Consider the following 21,220-nt stretch of genomic DNA (forward strand, 5'->3'; position numbering starts at 1 on the left):
TATATTAACTAAACTCTAGGAGGGAATTTTAAAAATCTTTTAAAGGTGTAAAATCTTTTCTTTTCTCTAGGATTGTAATATGTAAGTTAGCCCTGATTGATTGGCTCAGTAGTAGAGCATCAGCCTGGCATGTAGATGTCCGGGTTTGATTCCCAGTTAGGGCACACAGGAGAAGTGACCATCTGCTTCTCTCCCCCTGCCCCCCCTCACACTTTCTCTCTCTTCCCCTCCCACAGCCATGGCTCAATTGGTTCGAGCGAGTTGGCATCTAGGATGACCTGAGGATGGCACCACGGCCTTGCCTCAGGCACACAAAATGACTCTGGTTGCAGTGGAGCAACATCCCCAGATGGGTAGAACATCGCCCCCTAATGAGCTTGCTGGGTGGATCCTGGTTGGGGCGCATGCAGGAGTCTGTCTCTCTACCCTTAAATAAATAAATAAATAAATTTGTGTGTGTGTGTGTGTGTGTGTGTGTGTGTGTGAGTTGTTGCCATATACTCTCATGAACGTTAGCCTAGCATTTCTCTTAGTGTCGTTATCAGTATCACCAGGTTACATAGTCTTGAATATCACTGCAGACATACTTCATTAGAATCTTGTCCACCCTGCCTCTCACTTGAATTATTAAATGCTTTATAGGTGATTCTTTTTTTTTTTAATGTGGATGGAGGGGAGATAGATTCCTGCATGTGCCCTGATCGGGATCCCCCCATCTGGGGCCAATCCTTGGACCATCCAAGCCATCCTCAGTGCCTGGGGCCAACGCCTGAACCAGTTGAGCCACTGACTGCAAGAGGGGAAGAGAGAGAGAGAGAGAGAGAGAGAAGGGAGAGAGGGAGGGGAGAGAAGCAGATGGTTGCTTCTTATGTGTCCTCTGACCAGGGATCAAAATTGGGACATTCACACACCAGGCCGACACTTTATCCACTGAGCCAACTGGCCAGGGCCTATAGGTAATTTTTAAGCATAGTAATACTTGAGACCCTTGTTCTTGTTTATTTTGTTTGTATTTGAGATGAAGCAGAAGCATTTCTAGTTTGGGGAAAAAATAAATTTTAGAGGGATTCCCCATGACTGGTGAGCTCTAAAGGAAACTTCCAGAGACCTCTGTAAACTGAGCCAACACACTGCCAGCTGGCTCAGAGACTGCCTGCCTTGACAGAGGGTTTCTCCACTGGGCTCAGGCAGGATGCATACCAGATTCCAGAGTCTTAAAAGCTCTCACTTCTTATAGAATCTAACTTCCCAATTAATACGAAAAGTTTTTCCTTAAAGAAAAATAAAAGGAGAATATTTTTTACTGAGCTCCAAAGAGACCCCTTTCCTAATGAATTTGTGTATTGCTCACAGGCCCCTTCTAGGAGAACCCATCAACTCTGTTAACTTCGATTTTATATTTGCTATGCATCATCCTCTACTAGAAAGTTTTCGTGTTAATAGTTATGTTAAATTACAGTGGTTATTATTTCTCCTTAGGTCAATTAAATAACTTGCCCAAAGGCATTGAGTACATCTGCAAAGGAGATAGAACAAACCTTGGCTAGCTGAATTTAAAACTAGAGACCTGTCTTCCTAGGAAGAGAGAAATTCCCATTCTGAATCACAAAACATCCATTCTGTGAAGCCACCATCTTTCTGAACTTGTCAGCAGAGTAGCACTGAGTGAAAGGACATTCTTCAGCTATCCCAAAAAGGGGTCATTTCCCTGAAGCTAAGTGTTTACTTTACCTGTGACAATATAGATGGTACCCTTTGCCACAGCGCAATAAAAATTTTGTTTTTGGTTTTAAAGGCCTTTGCTTCTGCTCTACAAGATTAGAATAAACAGAGGTGTTGTTAATGTCAACAGTGTTGTTTAGCCAAATAGGTGACACTGTTACTGAAAACTAGAAGATAGTTGACTCTAAGTGATGAGACATTTAAGACTAAAACTAGACTCTAAATTAAGAATGCCTCTGCAACTGTAACTTTAGCACATTTGCCTGAGTGTTATAATGTATTCACTGTAAAGTCTAGAAGCCTTATAAATATATGACTGGCAGTTGCCCCAGGCAGAAATCTTTTACTGATGCAATGAGATAAAAGTAATTAAGCTACATGTAGACTGATGGGTAATTAAATCCATGTGAAGCATTTTGTAACTAATTGCTATGTTCTAATCACAGATTGCTTTCTGTTTGTCAAGGTAAGTGTATATAATTACACAGTTCTTACTTTCTTTAATCTGAAATCATCCCAGTTGGGTGAATATTTTTAAGCGCTCTGAATCTGAGATTATTTGGTACATTTCTTGCATAAAGGAAATTTGCATATTTTGTAATTTTACGGCCATTTATGTAAATAGTTTTCAGTATCACCAACAGCAGTTCTGTGATCAGTAGACAAATCTATAGTCTAGATTCATTGCTTGTTTTTTAAATTTATTTTTAATGTTAAAGCTGGTTTTTTTATTTATTGAATGCTAGTAATGTTCAAAGCATTATATGGACAGTGCTGATCACAGTAGTGTATTAAAAATAAACCATTTCCAATGACACAGGTAAAATAAATAGCTTTAAGAATTGGAGAGTTTGGGTATGAAAAAGCATCATGGCTCGAAGCATGGCTATATAACTACTGGACACATCAGGTAGAGCTGGAATTTCTAGAGTCAGGGCTAGAGTGGAATTGTAAATGTAGACACCATTCAAAGTATGTTTTTTGTTTGTTTGTTTTGAGGTAGGCAGGGAAAGACAGACAGAACATTAAGCTCCTCTGGTATGTGCCCTGACCAGGGAATTGAACCAGCAACCTCCATGCTCTGGGATGACACTCCAAACAGCTGAGCTGTCCAGCCAGGGCTTTTTTTTTTTTTTAATTTATTAATAGAGACAGAGGAAGAAAGGGAGAGAGGAGGGAGGGGCAAGGGAAGCATTTGTTTGCTGTTCCACTCAGTTATGCACTCATGGTTGCTTCCTATGTGTGCCCTGACCCGGGATCGAACCCACGACCTTGTTGTTTCAGGAATATGCCATTAACCCACTGAGAAAATCAACCAGGGCCTCGTTTTGTTTTTAAATGTAAGTTGCTTCTGCTGCTACCTGACACTAGACAGTGTGTTTCTGGGATGCCTTACTCATCTTTGTGCTCTAAGCATGGTGCCTGGCACATGGAGTTCACTCGGTAATGCTTGTGGAATTACTGTAACATGTTTACCAGAAGGGAATCAAAGATCCCATTCTGCAGATTACCTTCATTGTGAGCTTGCCTTTCTCACTTCCTTAGCTGGATAGAGAGACTATTTCCTGACTTTCAAGGCATATTATAAGCTATTGGATTTTAAAAACACCATTAGCTCTACTTCATATGTATGTTTTATTAAATTTAAGTATATATAACGTCAAGCTTATTGGTAATGACTTTCAAAAAGACATAATTTATAATGACTGTTCCTTAACTTTGGTCATCTAAGTGGTAACTGTGATGAAAAGAAAGGCTTTATAGGCTGAATTGTAATATATTGTTTAGGGAGCCAGATACTTTTCTCCTTATTCTTCCCACTGTTTTTTTTCCAACTGTTAAAGCTGCCCTGGGTCGTGTGCAGAATTGGACTCTTCTTGCCACACACTAGACCTTCTTCCCTGCCCTCGTCTGTAGTCTGTAGAAGAGCGTGTTCCCTGCCAGTGATTGCATTCTTTTTCAGATATGAATGTTACTTTGATTTCTTTATAACGCTGTACCATATATCATAGTTTCTTCTTTATATTAGTGCATATATACATAGTAAATGTAAATGTAATATATTGTACTTTTATTATATCTAAGTTTAATGCCATAAAAATGTTTTTTTCCAGTGGCCTGCTGATACTATTTTCACTTCCCCTGGTCTACTCCTTAGGGTTATATTTGCCTGTTTTGTAAATAGTTAACTCAGACTTTTCTGTATACTTATTTTCTTTAGTTCTCTTTTCTAGATCTGCCATCCGTGTTGTTTATATGTGCCTTGGGAAGCTTCATGTAAGACTTGGTGGTGCCTACTTAGTAAATACTACTTTATGATGATTATGGCAGTACATGATGTGTTTCAGAAGGTAGTCTTTTCATTTTCTAATTGCAAATATAGTATATAAAATTTCTTTTTTATATAGAAATGAAGCTTATTTGCAGAAAAATATTCATTTGGTGGATTAAATTTTTTTTAAATTTATTCATTTTAGAGAGGAGAGAGAGAGAGAAAGAAAGAGAGAAAGGAAAAGGGGGGAGGAGCAGGAAGCATCAACTTCCATATGTGCCTTGACCAGACAAGTGCAGGATTTTAAACCAGCAACCTCAGCGTTCCAGGTCGATGCTTTATCCACTGCGCCACCACAGGTCAGGTGGATTTTTTAATAAAGTGATAATTTTTATTATTTTTTTATTTTTATTGAATTTATTGGAGTGACACTGGTTGAAAAAATTATGTTTCAGGCGCACAGTTCTACAACACAGCTGTACACTGTATTGTGTGTTCATCACTCCAAGTCAAGTCTCTTCTCATCACCATTTACCCTCCTGTACCTTCCGTCTGTTCCTCTAGTCCCCGTACTCTTGGTAGTCACTGTACTGTTGTCCATGAGTTGTTTTTTTTCCTTCTTTGCTCAATCCCTTCACCCCCTTATCTATCCCTGCTCACGACAGCTGTCAGTCTATTCTCTAAGAGTCTGCTTCTTTTTTGCTTGTTAGTTCTTTTTGTTCATTAGATCCACATATAGGTGAAATCATATGGTACTTGTCTTTCTCTGGCTGGCATATTTCACTTAGCATAATGATCTGCAGGTCCGTTCATTCTGTTGCAAAGGGTAAGATTTCCTTCCTTTTTTATGGCTCAGTAGTATTCCATTGTTTAAATGTACCACAGCTTTTTTTCCTACTCATTTACTGATGGGTACTTGAGCAGCTTCCAAATCTTGACTATTATAAATAACACTGCAGTGAACATAGGGGTGCGTATATCTTGTGAATTAATGTTTCAGGTTTCTTTGGATAAATTCCAAGAAATGCAATGGCTGAGTCATAAGACAGTTCCATTTTTAATTTTTTGAGGTAACTCCATACTGTTTCCCCCAGTGGCTGCACCAGTCTGCATTCCCACCAGCAGTGCACTAGGGTTCTTCTTTTTCCACATCCTCGTCAAAACTTAATGTTTATTGATTTATTGGTGATAGCCATTCTGAGAGGTGTGAAGTGATACCTCATTGTTTTTTTAAATTTGCATTTCTCTAATGACTAGTGAAGTTGAGCGTCTTTTCATTTGCCTACTAGCCATCTTAAGACAATTCTCTTTGGAGAAGTGTCTGTTCGGGTTCTTTTTCCATTTTTTAATTGGATTTTAAAAATTATTTTGGTATTGGGTTTTCTAAGTTCTTTATAAATTTTGATATTATTAACCCCTTATCAGATATATCAGTGAATATGTTCTCCCATTCAGCGGCTTGTCTTTTCATGTTGTTAATGGTTTACTTTGCTGTGCAAAAAGCTTATTAGTCTGATGCAGTCCCATTTTTTCTTTTGTTTTCCTTGCCCAAGGAGGTATATCTGAAATAATATCGCTACAAGAAATATTCGAGATTTTATTGCCTATGTTGTCCTCTATGATTTTATTAAGCCTTTAATCTAATTTGAGTTTATTCTTATACATGGTGTAAGAAGGTGGTCTAGTTTCATTTTCTTGCACATATCTGTTCAATTTTCCCAACACCACTTAATAAAATACCATCTTTACCCCATTGCATGTTTTTGCTTCTGAAGTGATAACTTTTATAAACATCCTGACATTAGTTATTTTAAATCAGGAAGCTTTACTCAGTGTTGAGGGAGATAGTTTCTTGATTTATTAGACAGAAAGACTGGGTTGGGCCTGCCCAGCTTGACCTTTACATGAAGCCTCTGCAGAGGTTTTGCATATGTAGAACAGAGTGTCTTGTCCTGATAACCAGTACCCTGCCTTTATCTTTTTTTTTAAACTTATATTTTGAGATAAGTTCAGACTTACAAAAATGTTATAAAAATAGTACAAAGAGTTCACATATACTCTTCCTCTACTTCATCTAACTTTCTCATATGTTAATATCTAACATGACCATGGTACAATAATCAATGTCAGAAAAATTAACATTGATATGGTATTATGTAATCCATAGACCCTATTCAGAATTCATCCATTGTTGCACTGATATCCTTTATCTGGTCCAGGATTCGATCCAGGATTCCATGTACAGTTAGTTACCGTGTCTCCTCAGTCTCTTCATCTCCAGTCTGGGACAGTACCTTTTTCTTTTCTTTCATAACCTTAATGTTTTGAAGTATACTGGTCAGTTATTTTATTAGACCTTTCTCAATTGGGTTTGTCTGATGTTAAAGTATAAAGTGTATAAGGTATAGTATTTTAAATGTATCAATCATATTATTTAAATAATTTTGTTTTTCTTGATTAATTATTTAGGAGAAAGTACAATTTATTAATGAATTAAAGTTTATGTTAATTTTTTAGTTCTTCATTACAGATATTTCTGTAATCTATATCAATGTTTTTCAACTGCTAGTCTGTGGACCAGTTCGTGAAAGAATTAACCACCCTGATGTTGTCTGAAAATTATAAACCCGGTGATCTTAGTTGAATTTGCTTATGCTCAGGGTGATTTCTGCCTCAGCGGTCCCCTAATAATTCTCCTGTTTTCACCGGTCCCCAAGTATAAAAAGGTTGAGAACCACTCACTGGTTATACACATTGCTGCCTAAATAAAAATAGGTGAGCCATGTTTGTAATTTAATAATTTCTAGTAGCCCTATTAAGAAAAGTAAAAAGATACTGGTTCAATTTATTTTATAAGATATTTTAACATAATCATTTCAACTTATAATCAATATAAAAAATCTTGATATTGGCCCTGGCCAGTTGGCTCAGTGGTAGAGTGTCGGCCTGGCATGTGGGAGTCCCGGGTTCGATTCCCGGCCAGGGCACACAGGAGAAGCGCCCATCTGCTTCTCCACCCCTTCCCCTCTCCTTCCTCTCTGTTTCTCTCTTCCCCTCCTGCAGACAAGGCTCCATTGGAGCAAAAGTTTCCCCGAGCGCTGGGGATGGCTCTGTGGACTCTGCCTCAGGCTCTAGAATGGGTCTGATTGTGGCAGAGCGATGCCCCAGATGGGCAGAGCATCTCCCCCTGGTGGGCATGCCGGGTGGATCCTAGTCGAGCACATGTGGGAGTCTGTCTGACTGCCTCCCCGTTTCCAACTTCAGAAAAACAAAACAAACAAAAAAACAAACAAACAAAAAATCTTGATATTTACTTTTTTATATCATGTCTTCTAATGTGCACATCTCAGTTTGGACTAATTACATTTAAAATGCTCAATAGCCACCAGTAGCTGTTGGTTATCATCTTGGATAGGAAAGGCTTATATTCTTAATGCAACTCACATATTATTTATGTATTGTTTTGGTTTTCTTTCTAATGCCACTAAAGAATTTTTTCCTTTGAGATTTTAGTTGATACTTCCCTTTTTGCCAAAGTAGAGCCAAAGTTTTATAGGTGTTCTTTTTTAGTAATTAAATTGACATCAAAGAGTTATGTTGGAGTTCCTTTTTTAGATTCTTATTCTTACTCTGCTACTGGCTATTGTATAACTTTGGAAAAGTCATTTAACCTTTCTGATCTTCTCTAGTCTTTGATTTAAAAATTAAGTACAGTGTAATAAAGTCTTTTGGCATTTTATTACTAGACAGTTTTGATTCTTAAAATTATCTTTATATTTTTATTCAAATACTACCTTGATTAGTTATCATAAAATGCAGTATGTTAGGTGTAGCACCAAGATCAAGAAGGATCTAATGTAATCTATTTTTAGTGAACCATAGTGCATGGCCAGCTGAAAGAGCATAAGAAGAGCGAAAAGTAGCTTTACATCTCTTTCACGAGATCAGACGTGTTCAGGGTGGTATGGCCATAGACTCATTATTCTCAAGTATAGAATTATTTAAGTCTTACATGATTCTGGGTACACACCGGATCACCCTTAATTGGAATAATTGAGTTAATGGGAAAGGGCAATGTCAACAAAGCTATTGGTTTGTTGTTTTCCTTGGTGCCTCCAACCAACTGTAGCTTATCTTTCTTTTAATACATGAATTATTGATGGTAAGAAATCACCATTTTTCTTAGCGGTAGAGCGTCGGCCTAGCGTGCGGAGGACCCAGGTTCGATTCCGGCCAGGGCACACAGGAGAAGCGCCCATTTGCTTCTCCACCCCTCCGCCGCGCTTTCCTCTCTGTCTCTCTCTTCCCCTCCCGCAGCCAAGGCTCCATTGGAGCAAAGATGGCCTGGGCGCTGGGGATGGCTCTGTGGCCTCTGCCCCAGGCGCTAGAGTGGCTCTGGTCGCAACATGGCGACGCCCAGGATGGGCAGAGCATCGCCCCCTGGTGGGCAGAGCATCGCCCCTGGTGGGCGTGCCGGGTGGATCCCGGTCGGGCGCATGCGGGAGTCTGTCTGACTGTCTCTCCCTGTTTCCAGCTTCAGAAAAAAATGAAAAAAAATGAAAAAAAAAAAAAAAAAAAAAAGAAATTACCATTTTTCCCCTCTATGAGGTAGTTATTTTTAAATGGCATTCTTTTCACCCTTTATGCTAGGGGAAAGTTAGCATTCTCTTTTTAAATATTGAATATTAGCTACCTAGATTGGCTTCACGTAGCAGAATTTAATAAAGATTATTGCACTTAATTATTATTACAGAATCGCTTATTTTAAAACATATCAACCTCATTGGTTGATTTAGCTTTTTTCTAAAATATAAATGGGCTTTATCAACATTTATTTAAGCACAGGGATTATTACTTGTCATTCAAATTTTGAATTATGTTTTCAAGATATAAAACACTATAGACACTAATATCATTTTTAAAAATTACCAGTTCTATAGTCCCTGGCTCTGCAGCTCAAGTTGGTCAGAGCATTGTCCACATATGTCAAGGTTGCAAGTCTGATTCCTGGTAGGACAGAATCAACCAATGAGTGCATAGGTGGGTGGAATGACAAGTTGATTTCTCTCTCTCCCTTTCCTTTCCTTTCTCCTCTCTCTCTAAAATCAATTTTAAAAAAATTTAACAATTGCCGGCTGTATTAAGCTCTAACAGTTTATCATATTTAGGCTTTTTAAGTAAAAAATGAACTAAAGATAATGTTGAAGCCTCCTGTGCATATTCTTCCAGGATTTTCTATTCCACTCTTGTCTCCTCTGGGGTTAATGACTCATTACAATTCCCATCATTACATTGTTCCTTCTTTCCTCTGTTTCTGTCTTCTTACACTGAGTATTGTGATTCTACTTTGTCTTCACTATTGCCTTGTTAGCTATGCCTCTTTGTTTTCTTTATTTTTGATTTATTGATTCATAGATGCTCTGAGGTTTAAATATACACGCTTAACTTATTGCACTCAGCCTCAAATAAGAATAATATGCCTAATCAGGCAGTGGCTCAGTGGATAGAGCATTGGACTAGGATGTGGAGGACACAGGTTCGAAACTCCGAGGTTCCTGGCTTGAGTGCAGGCTCATCTGGTTTGAGCACAGTGCACCAGCTTGAGCCCAAGGTCACCGGCTTGAGCAAGGAGTCCCTCGGTCTGCTGTAGCCCCCCCCCCCCCAATCAAGGCACATATGAGAAAGCAATCAATGAGCAACTAAGGTGTCACAACAAAGAATTGATGCTTCTTATCTCTCTCCCTTCCTGTCTGTCTGTCCCTATCTGTCTCTGACACCAAAAAAAAACCCCAACAAAAAAACAATAATATAACCTTATAATCATATACTTTAATTTCCTTCTTTCTCATATTCTTTGTGCTTTTGTCATTTTTTTACATAAAGTTTAGACTCCACAATATTTGTTTTGCCTAAAATAGTCAATTATATTTTAAAGAGATAAAAATGAGAAAAATAGCTTTTATATATAGCTGCACATTTAACATTCTGGTCCTGTTCTTTCCTTTGTGTGTCATCTAGTGCTTTCCTTTCCATCTGGAATCATTTGTCCTATATTTAAAGATTTTTTTTCTTATTTAGAGTAGCAGTGTATTGGTAAGAAATTCTCTCAACTTTGTCTGTCTCAATTCTTTATTTTGCCCTCTTAATGAATAGGTGTTTTCCAAATTTCATTGAATTCAAAATTCTAGAACAATTTTTCAGTGTTTTGAGGATGTCTCTCTTTTCATTCTGCCTTGCATGATAAAATACTTTCTATTACTCTTATGTATGTATTTATTTTTAATTAAATTTATTGGGGCAATAATTGGTTAATAAAATTATATAGGTTTCAGGTGTGCATTTCTATAATGTACCATCTGTATATTGTACTGTGTGTTCACCACCCCCAGTCAAGTCTCCTCCCATCACCATTTATCTTTCATACCGTCTTCTGCCCCCCCCCCCATCCCTCTGGTCATCATCATGCTGTCATTTTTGTGACTGTGTACAGTGTCTTCTCTACCCCAACTTCTTTTAAAATAATCTCTTTATTACTTTTTTTTAAAAGCCATTTGTTTATAATATGTTTGATATGGTGTTATTCTTTTATTCTACTGAGGCTGTTTAAGTTTATTGAATTTGTGGTTTATAGTTTTTATCAAAGTTGGAAAACAGTTTAACCATTATTTCAGGGAGTCTAAATATACATGTGTTAGTTGGCTTGGTATTGTTCTTCTCTGTTCATTTTTATTCTCAGTGTCCTTTCTTTCTTTACTTTATTTTAGATAATTTTTATTACTAGGTCTTCAACTTCATCTTTAGAATACAATCTTTTTCTAATATGTGTATTTTTCTCATCATGTTCATATTTTCTGAACACATGGACCACATTAACAATAGCTCTTTTAATGCCCTTATCAGCTAATTTAATCATCTGACACTTAGGACTTTTTTTCTATGTACTGAGCTTTCTCCTGATCATAACCATAGTCAATATTTTCTTTATTCTCTGTATGCCTGGAAATTTTTGTTTGGATGCCAGGCATTTTGAATTTCACTTTGTTGAATATTGGCTTTTGTTTTGTTTCTTTAAAGAGTTTTGGTGTATGTTCAGTCATAGGTTATTTGAATTTAGTTTGATCTTCTGAGGTTTCCTTTTAAGGTCTGTTTGTATAGGTTTAGAGTAGCTTCTAATTTTAACATAAATCTTTTCCACCCTAGGAAGAAACCCTTCTTAGGACTCTATCTAGTGACTCATGTATTCTAAGGTCTTTGTTTCATCTTGCAGAAACACAGTGTTCTTGGTCCTTTATGACTTTTAGAAATTCTTTGATCTACTGCTTTTTGTGATTCTTTCCCCAGTCTTGAGTTTTAGTTTTTTCCCATGCATGCCCAGAGAGTACTCAATTGAAAACATGGAGGGACTATCTGCTGGTCTTTGGAGCTCTATCTCTGTGCAAATTTTGCCTCTTTAATATTGAATTCTGGAAATTGTAGCTTTCTGAACTATTTTCTCTGTCTTTTCAAGTTATCAAGATCATCAGGTTCTGTTTGCTTCCCTATTCTGCACTGTGGCCTAGAAAAATGCCTTTAGTTAGTAAGTTGGGCAATCAAAGGATTCACCTTTTTTGCTTCTTTCAGAAATCACAGTCTTGCACTGCCTGTCATTCCTTGTCTGATGGCTTCATATATTTAGTCAAATTTTCTAGTTGTTTATAGTATTAAGGCAATTCCTATTACAGTTAATCCTTCATGTATAGAAATGGAAGTCCTCACAATATTTCCTTTTAATTAAAATTTTGTGTTGTCATTAGAGTGGCTAGAGTCTACAATTTGTGCTGGATATTACACATTCTTTCATGGAAACAGACATATTGTTGCATATAATTTTGATTACTGTAGCTTGGGTAAGTTAAAGAGCTGGTTATTGGTATATATGATATTCTATTGTAATAAATACTAAAACTACCTTTTATTAATACCACTTGCAAGTGTTTGTAGTGCTTTATTTATAGAAGTTTTAAATTGAAGAGATAGCTGATTATTAAATTCTTTATATCTCATGTATATATCAGAACTTCCTATTCTAATTATTCTAATTTTCATCAAGGCACAACTAACAGTGTCATAGAACTTCCAAACTTTTACTTTTAAAGGGCACAAGTTAGACTTATAAGACTATTTTAACTAACCCAGTTTTGGGTCAGTTGCCAATTATAGTGGTTAAAAAGAGTGAAACTGATCTGAATTATTTTATGTCTAACTTTAGTCACTTGGTGTATGGGTAGTAGATTCTTAAGAGTTAGACTTCTTTTTTCTTGAATGATGGAAAGATGTCTTTTCCCTTTATAAGAGGGTTCCATTTTACTTATTTCTACTTCTCCTTCCTTTGGAAGTTGTAGCAGTGGTTCAACCTCTTTGAAGACTCTTGAGTTTGAGGCAAATTTGGTTTTCTGGACGTCAACTTAAATGATGTTAAGAGAGAAGTTGAAGCCAGGAGTAGTACTTAGGTTCTGTTGGGTGGGTAGAATGAAGAAGAAAAAGGAGATGATATAAAAGACTGGCAACTACCTCCTTTCCTATAGGTGCTATCAGCTAGAAAGCATAAATGTGTTAATGATCTCGGGTTTCTTTTACTTGTTTCTATTTAAATTTGTTAGTCGTGTTTCACTCATTTTAGTAAATTATAATAAGTTCCCCTTCCAAAAAAAAAAAAGGATTGAAAGAAACTAATTTCTTTTAGAAAGACTGCAATTTTGTGATCTGTTATTTCTTTTTCTGTTCCTTCTTAAATTCCAAATCTAGTGATTTGAGAGTTCTGAAACTGTACTGAATATTCATGAGCTTAAGTATGATAGTATCTTAAAACATGAAGTTGTCGAGAGCTTTCACTATCATGTATAAGATACAAATTGCATATGCATTGCCTGCGACAGTGAGCAGGTTATTAACAGGTGATGTTTGCTCTTGTAGCTCTGCCCTTTGATGGGGCCTTTTGCAACAACTTATGTCACCAGTGGCTCCCATCTTAGAGTTCTTCTTCACCACATGCCCGTCACCTACCTCACCCTACCACTCTTGACCTCTGTGTGGTTCTTTGGGAACTACAGTCATGCTCATGCTCATATATTCCCTCTGCTTCCAGTGCTCTTTCTTCAGAGGGCTGACTGCATGGCTTACCACCTTGGACCATTCAGTTCTCATGTCACTGTGAGTCTTCCTCAGTTAGTCTCTGACAGAAATAGCAATGTCCTTTCCCAACTGCTTTATCACTCCTTCCTTTTATCCTGCTTTAAAAGCTTTTTTTTAGCATTTTTTTTACTTGATAACATGTTATTTATCTCTTAGTTATTGTCCCTCTCACTTGCATACATTTCATGAGAGCAGAGACCTTGTCTATAAGACGTAGAACAGTGTCTGGCATGTAATAATACCCAACAAACACTTGCTAGAAGAAGTATGAATGAATGAAGCAATAATGTTTTATTAGTATTAGGACAACTAAATTATACACCTGATGCACCTTCCAGATGAACATAAGAATGTAATGTCAAGTAAAAAATTATTTTTTGTTGTTTAAATATTTAAAATATTAATTTATAAGTTTTATGTTCAGAGTCAAATTTCTTTAATTGGAAATATAGAATTTCAGGTCATATTTAACTGTAGATTAGGTGGAGTTCACTTTTGAGAAAGACTGTTAGCTCAGTTGGTTAGAGCATCATCCCTAAGCACAGAGGTTGCCGGTTCCATCCCTGGTCAGGGCACATGCAGGAACAGATTGATGTTCCTGTCCCACTTTCTCTCTCTGTCTCTCTCTTCCTTCCTCTCTCTCTAAAATCAATAAAATGCACATTTAAAAAAATAAAAATAGGCCCTGGCCGGTTGGCTCAGTGGTAGAGTGTCGGCCTGGTGTGCAGGAGTCCCGGGTTTGATTCCTGGCCAGGGCACACAGGAGGAGCGCCCATCTGCTTCTCCACCCCTCCCCCTCTCCTTCCTCTCTGTCTCTCTCTTCCCCTCCTGCAGCCAAGGCTCCATTGGAGCAAAGTTGGCCCGGGCACTGAGGATGGCTCTATGGCCTCTGCCTCAGGTGCTAGAATGGCTCTGGTCACAACAGAGCGACGTCCCAGATGGGCAGAGCATTGCCCCCTGGTGGGCGTGCCGGGTGGATCCCGGTTGGGCGCATGTGGGAGTCTGTCTGACTGCCTCTCCGTTTCCAACTTCAGAAAAACATACACACACAAAATATAAAAAATAAAAAAAAATAAAACTCTATTCTTTTGATATTTAAGTTCTATTAGTTCTTCATTTCTGTAATTGAGTTCAGTGGCCAAAACAATGTGAAATTCTTTGCATCTTTAGTTTTCTTTAACCTCTAAACTATTCTATAACTCTTCGAGTTAGTCTTGGAATTAAGATAAATTTCTGTTATCACCATGATCAGCTGATATTAATCTTTTCAGAGAAAAAGGTACTGCATTGCAGGCATCCAGCCATTTTCTTGTTTCCTCTTCCTAGTTCTTTTTGTATCTGCAGTGTTTGGGCTGCTGGAAGTTGAGCCTGTTGTGATTTTTTAAAGACAAAATAGCATCTCTTCCCACATCCTGCTGAAACACCAAAGGGCTTATATGTAGACACTGTTGTCTGTATTTTTCTAGGAGTATTAAAACAGCCCGTATATGGCAGAAAGCACACTGTGGTTTTAAGAGGATAAACTTAATCTGCCTCACTGAAGCTTATTGCAGATTTTGGACACTGGAGAATCAGATGCCTTGTTTCTACAAAGTATATCTTCCTTTTGTGGTGTCTGTTTTAGCTTCCCATTATTTCCAAATTCTTTCAGGCATTTTAGACAGAGGGAACAGCATATGCTAAAGCACAGAGGTCTGAGCTACAGTGAATTGCACAAAGAAATAATAGTGAGTCAGTCTGGCTACAGTGAAAATGCTGACCAACGTTATTTAAGGCAGTAATTATATTGTGATTATGGGCATGAATGTTCTTGATCTTAGAAGACATATGCTGATTTATTTAGATTTAAAGTACCATCATGTCTGCAACTAATTCTCAAAGGGTCAGGGTAAAAAGCACATGTGCTGTGGGTGTGGAGAGAAAGTGCTACGAGTGGGACAAAACGCTCTACGGGAGTCTGAATGAAGGAGGGACAGGCATTCATTGCAGGACTCTTGAAACTGTCCTCTAAACTCACCATTGCACAAAGAAAAAACAGGAAAAAGAAACTTCAGACCACTAATAATTCTCTTAAGTTTGTAAAAGTAGTATAAACCTGATATAACTGAAGAATTAGGTAATGAATCTTCTACGGTGGTCTATTAATTGGGTTTTTGTCAGTGATATAGCATTCTTATATGAAAGATATTAAAGATAACCTTAGGTGGTCCTCTTAAGAGGCTATCTTTAATAAAATTGTCATTAAGTCCTTTTTTATCTAACAGGAAAACATAAAACTCTTGAGTGTTTAGTAATAGCATTAGACAAGACCTAAGAGTTACATTGACTAATTTGCTATTAAAAATTAAGCTAAATAACTATAAGCTGCCTTATACATATTATTACTTAGAAACATCTTCGTTGAATACATTTGCATGACCTTTCAAGTGATTTAACAGAGGGTCATATTTATTTCTGAATTTTTGAAGATTGCTTTTAAGAAGAATGAGCCTATAAAAACCTAATTAATATGCACTGTGACCCTTAGAAAAGAGCATCAAGAATTAAGAGCCAAGAATTTAATGCACATTAAATAAATATAGCATAATGTATGTTGAATTTATATTCGTTTTTGGCCATTGAAGAAAACGGAGTGTGAAGGCTGGAATGGGCTGGTGGAGGAGGACTCAGGATGGATTGTGAGGTGGAACTGAATAGCATGTGGGTTATTGGAGGGCAGAGGGCAGGAGCAGGGGAGTGGACATATCTTCTGAGGAAGAAAGATTTAGCAGATTTTGAGGTGATACTCTTTATTATGTTTTGTTTATGTCAGTTTTTCTGGCCATCTAGTGCTCTTTAATTATTGAACCCATTAATCATAGTTTATAGGTTTCATATTTTTGTAATCCTTATTTTTAGAGACTCTAACCATAATCAAATCACTGAAGCAACTTATTATGGTGGACATTTTCCCCCGTGATAAAGCAAGAGCTGCTAGGGAAATATGCTTCTCTGACCAGATGAAATCACTCTTCACCCATATTTTAGTTTATCACAATGAAGCTCATACACAATAAAATTATAGCGAGTCATAAGTTTTTGAAATTGAGTTTGGGGACCTGGCCATTTGGCTCAGTGGATAGAGCATTGATCTGGCATGTGGATGTCCAGGTTCCCCGTCAGGGCACATAGGAAAAGTAACCATCTGCTTCTCCACACCTCCCCCTCCCCCTCCCCCCTCCCCTTCCCCCCTCCCCTTCTCTCTCTCTCTCTCAATCTCTCTCTCTCTCTCTCTTCCCTCTTCCTCTCTCGCAGCCATGGCTCCATTGGTTTGAGCACTTTGGCCCTGGGAGCTGAGGGTGACTCTGTGCAGCCTGTGCCTCAGGTGCTAAAAATATCTCGGTTGTGAGCATGGTCCCAGACGGGGGTTGCTGGTGGATCCCAATCAGGGTACATGAGGAGTCTACCTCTCTGTCTCCTCTCCTCTCATTTGGAAAAGAAGAAAAAAGAAATTGAGTCTTGGCAAAGTTTGACTTTTCAGAAACTATTTTGTTTGTAGAGAGACTGTTTTATTAAGAAAATTACCTTTCTTATGTTCTAAACGTTTCCTGCCTCCTATTTTTCCCATCCTCGTCATCACAGATTATTATAGAATGAAGATCAGAAACTGGCTGTTGAGGTTGCTCTCTGTTCAGGGAACAGCTGCTGTGTGTTTCAGCTATAGGCTGAAACAATAACGGATTCTAGTAACTAAAGTTCTTAAAGAGGTTTTTTTTTTACCTTGTAAGATGCATTTCATTTCTCTCTAGTATTTGCTTTTCTTTTTACCAGAATTAACACAACAAAAGGATGAGCTTAAGGTTTATTAGAAGTCAGATAGACTGAACAATTTACAGAGAATGAACAAAATCAGGTTGATGAACAATTTTAGGAAAAAGTAAAATTTCTCCTTAGGTGCTTTAAAAAAAGCTATTTTTTGTGTTCTACTTTTCAAGCCACTACTTTCTTTTTCTTTCTTTTTTTTTTTGCATGTATTTATTTTTATAGGCATGGGAACTTTAACTGGACATTCACTTCTCTTAGTTCTTCCTGCTTGCTTCTCTTTTTCATTTCCATGTGTTTATTTTTCGGACCTGTATTAATCAAAGTCCACATTATATTGCAGGTGGGAGTCTATCTCATTGGAGCTGACATCATATCCACTTCCACCCAGCTTAGTTCGCCCTTCATTTTTGTGTCTAAGGCTGTGTCTTGAGTAACCATCTCCCTCTGCCACCACCATTAGGGACGTATGCAACGTTCCCTGGATGTCTGTCATTGTCCCCTCACTAGCTCATAGATAATAGCCAATCTTAGATCACAGAAGTTTAATGATGAATCCATATCTGTCATGAGCTGGAATTGCTGCAGGGTACATAGTAGGTAACGACCTAATAAATGTTTGATAGATGAATAAAGAAATGAATGTGCAAAGGAATATAGCTCATAACTGAAGTCCTGAAGGAATGAAGCTGTTTAGGCAAGCACTTCTGTCCATAAGTATAGCCAATTAAGTGTGCAGATAGAAGCATACATGTGTTCCAGTATCCATTAGTGATTACAGACTGCACTGCAGCCTGAAGGAAACTGAATTTTCCTGGTGAATTCATATGCAAGCTGACCTGATAGGAACTGCTTGCACTATGAATAATCACAAGACTTCCCAGGGAAAAGGATGTCAGGCAGAGGGATTCCATATTTAGCTTCACCTTTAGTATAAAATGACTTTCTGTATCCTCTATTTGAGAGATCAGCTCTCATTAGAATTCATGCTTGAAATATAACCTTATAAAATCTGAACTTTCTCACGTTTATTAAGAGCAAAAATCATCTTTGACAAATTTTTGGATTGAATTGACCGGGCACAATTCTCCTGAAGTCCATGGGTTTCACATTTTGCACACGTTCTCTCATTTCATTGTGTTTTAGGCCAGGTTGCTATTATATAGAGCACTTTAGCAGCCTTGATCTTGGAGACATCAAGACCATTATTCCTGTTGTTGCTGATTTAGTGTTACAGCTGCTTCCTCTTTATGTGATTTAATTTGAAGTTTCAGCCCACCAGGGGGCTATTGGTCCCCACCTATGCAGCTTTAAGAGCTGGCTGCTGTTTCTGCTTGGATGTTATTTCCATTCCTGTTCATAGTGATTTTCCCCTTCTATATTCATCTAGCAACAGCAAGGCACTGTTCCAGGAATTGCTCTCTCTACAAAAGGCGTAACATGGAACCATTTGGATGGAAAAATTATAAATTAAAATTATTCTGTTCATTTAAAAATATTCATATTGTGTTGCTCAAATGCCAGTAATGGAAAATCATGGATAATGTCCTGTTTTTATAACCTCTTTCAGAGTGTTTTAAAATCTGTTTATGTTGTTACTTAGCCATCTCTTTTCCTGGAGTGGATTTTGTGATAAGATTTAAAAGAAAAAAAAGATTGTAGAGTCCAGTATCTGATGGCATATGTAATATTAAAATAAAGATGATGCCATTAATTGCAACCCATTTTTAAATAGAAAAATATTTACTCCATTGACAGAATATTTATAAAATTATAAAACTACAAAAACCTATAAACATGCTAGACTTTTCTTTTGAGGATACATTATTTTTTATTAAATGGTTAAAACTAAGCAAAGGTTTATTAATTTTGGGACTCCTTATTTAATTTCAATTAAGAAAATCCATTTATTCATAACACTGCTGCTTTTCAAATACTAAAAACATCTCCAGCTTTTTAAATGGAGCCTTTTTGCTGTTGTTATTTCTTGTTTTCTGTGCTAAGTCATTGCTTCCTTAATTTAAGGAAACTAAAATGCAATTTCTGCCTCTTATTGTCTATTTTTCTTTAGGTGTGGGTTAGGATAAGCATGTATCAGAAAGACAAGTGGGGAAAAGAGAATATGTTTTTGTTTGGGTTGGCTAGTTTTTTGATAAAGTTAATATGTCTCTTATTCTCAAGGAAAGACTAACGATTGGAGAGCTTCACTTCATGTCTTTCCTACCTCTGTGGAACACATTAAGGATAGTGAAGATCTTTACCTCTTCCTTCTGTATTCTTTTAGTTTTACCTTCACATTCACCTGCAAGCCACATGTTTTATTTGTTGTCTCTCTTGGCTAGGAATATTTTAATGTATTTTTGAAACTCTTCTATTCTGTCAACTAAAGACAATTTAAAATTACGATTTTAAGATTCTTTCCAGAAACTTACACTCCTGGCTCCGGCTGTCACCGTTCTTTGTGTGCCATGTATGTGCTCAGGCTCTTCAGAAGCAGCAAATCACTTCAGTGTGAACCAATTGCATAGGCCTGTTTTATTGTTCCTTGAGACTTGTGAATCATTTGGCCTTTTAAAATAGGCTAACCATATAATTGCATATGCGTTTAGAAACATTCTGTGTGTCATGCAAACCTGGGTGGCTCTTGCTAACTCTTGTTTTACTCATTTTAAATAATGCTAGTTAGCCAAAAGTATTTCCTTTCCATTTTTGAGAGAAAGTTATTGTCAGCTATAATATTTGAAGTCAGGATTGTTTCTAGTAACAATAGCAACAAAACATAGATACATTTTCCTAAGGTCTGACTGATGGAAACTAGGATGCAAGCTGTCAGTTAGCAGGTTTTCCAACACCAATACTTATGCAGCAGCCATCTTCTTTGAACAAAGCCAGACAGTGCACTCTCTTCTTAATTGACTAAAGAAGACAAATTAGAATAGTTCCTACAGGAGAAATGGGTACTTTTATAATTAATAATTTGTGAGTGAAACCTTAACCACACTTGACATTTTTCCTTGTGTTGGTGACAGACTGATTAGTCAGTTAACTGCTGATAGTACTGTAGAGCAACTGTTCAGTTCCGGGGCTTCTGTTGCCGTATAAAATTGGTATTCTCTGTGATGGGATTGAAACATTAGTCTTGATCAAAGTGCTTTGAAAAAAACACGGTTGAACTGATTGGCTGTGAATGTTAATCACTCCATAGAACGCATTGATAATTTACAGCATTCGTGTAACTCTCTGGTGTTCATAAAATGAACTTAATAACCCACTGCCACCATGGGATAAGTTGCTTTTTTCCCTGCAGTTGAATAGCCGACTGCCTGTATAATAATGCTGAGAAATACTGCATTAAAAGGGGTGAGCAGCTGTATGATGAAGGAAACAGCTCTGTAACAGATTTGTTAATTATCTCCTTTGATTCACAGAGGGTGTTTGTGAGATATGGCTGACCAGTGAAGACACGGGGGCTTATGGCAGAGATATTGGCACCAATCTCCCCGCACTGCTGTGGAAACTGGTTGAAGTGATTCCTGAGGGAGCAATGCTGAGGCTTGGCATGACAAATCCGCCTTATATTTTAGAGCATCTAGAGGTAAGGAAAAGTACCCCATTTCCATGCTGACACAGACATAAACCACTCCAGATGATGTGGCAGTCTCAGTGTTAGCACATGAGCTTCATTTAAAACCACCTTCACATTTCTTTGTGGTTCCACGTCAGCAAGGATGGATTGAGGATTTCAAATCCCCTTTCTGTCAGTCTGCCCATCTTGTTTTGCTTCCTCGCTGTTAATTACCGTTGCCTAGCTTTTCCAGTATTTGCCATCTTGGCACAATTCTTTGTTTCTTTTTTGCAGCCCTTGAGTTTTCCATTGTATAAATTTGCCTCAATTCCTCCGTTAGAACCCCTGTCTAGTTCAGGGCTACTAATTCATTGCATTAATTTTGCAATCAACAGTGAACATCCTGTTGTTAGGATGTATATTAGCCCTGTTATTAGGATGCTGGGCTGTAAGTTTGAAAATGTTATAAATTGCATCCCTTTGTCAGGAGATAATTAGGGGTAAGTAGAATCAAAGAGACATGCAGTTTGATATTCTTTCATTTGTTTTTCTTGTAATCACAGTGAGAAAAGGAGTTGTAACAATTTGAGATCCCTGGTTTCATTTTTATACTTTCTGTGGAGCAGGGTGCTTCCCCTCAAGGAGCTTACCATTAAACTAGAAAGTGGACATGTCTGCAAGTAGGTGCC

The 21,220-nt window shown here is 37.5% G+C and overlaps 1 protein-coding gene across 7 annotated transcripts in view; it reads left to right on the top strand.

Moving 5' to 3' along the window:
* Window positions 1-21,220, top strand: part of CDKAL1 (CDK5 regulatory subunit associated protein 1 like 1) — an 875,166-nt gene that overhangs the window by 506,842 nt on the left and 347,104 nt on the right. For all 7 annotated transcript variants that reach the window (XR_010750305.1, XM_066377142.1, XM_066377141.1 and 4 more), the window contains one exon: window positions 20,395-20,561. Coding sequence is in view for 6 of the 7 variants with exons in the window: in XM_066377142.1 (XP_066233239.1) it covers window positions 20,395-20,561 (167 nt within the window). In the remaining variant the exon portion in view is untranslated. The remainder of the gene's footprint in view (window positions 1-20,394; window positions 20,562-21,220) is intronic.

The sequence above is a fragment of the Saccopteryx leptura genome, chromosome 3, assembly GCF_036850995.1.
Source record: "Saccopteryx leptura isolate mSacLep1 chromosome 3, mSacLep1_pri_phased_curated, whole genome shotgun sequence".
In the NCBI taxonomy this organism is placed as follows: Eukaryota; Metazoa; Chordata; class Mammalia; order Chiroptera; family Emballonuridae; genus Saccopteryx; species Saccopteryx leptura.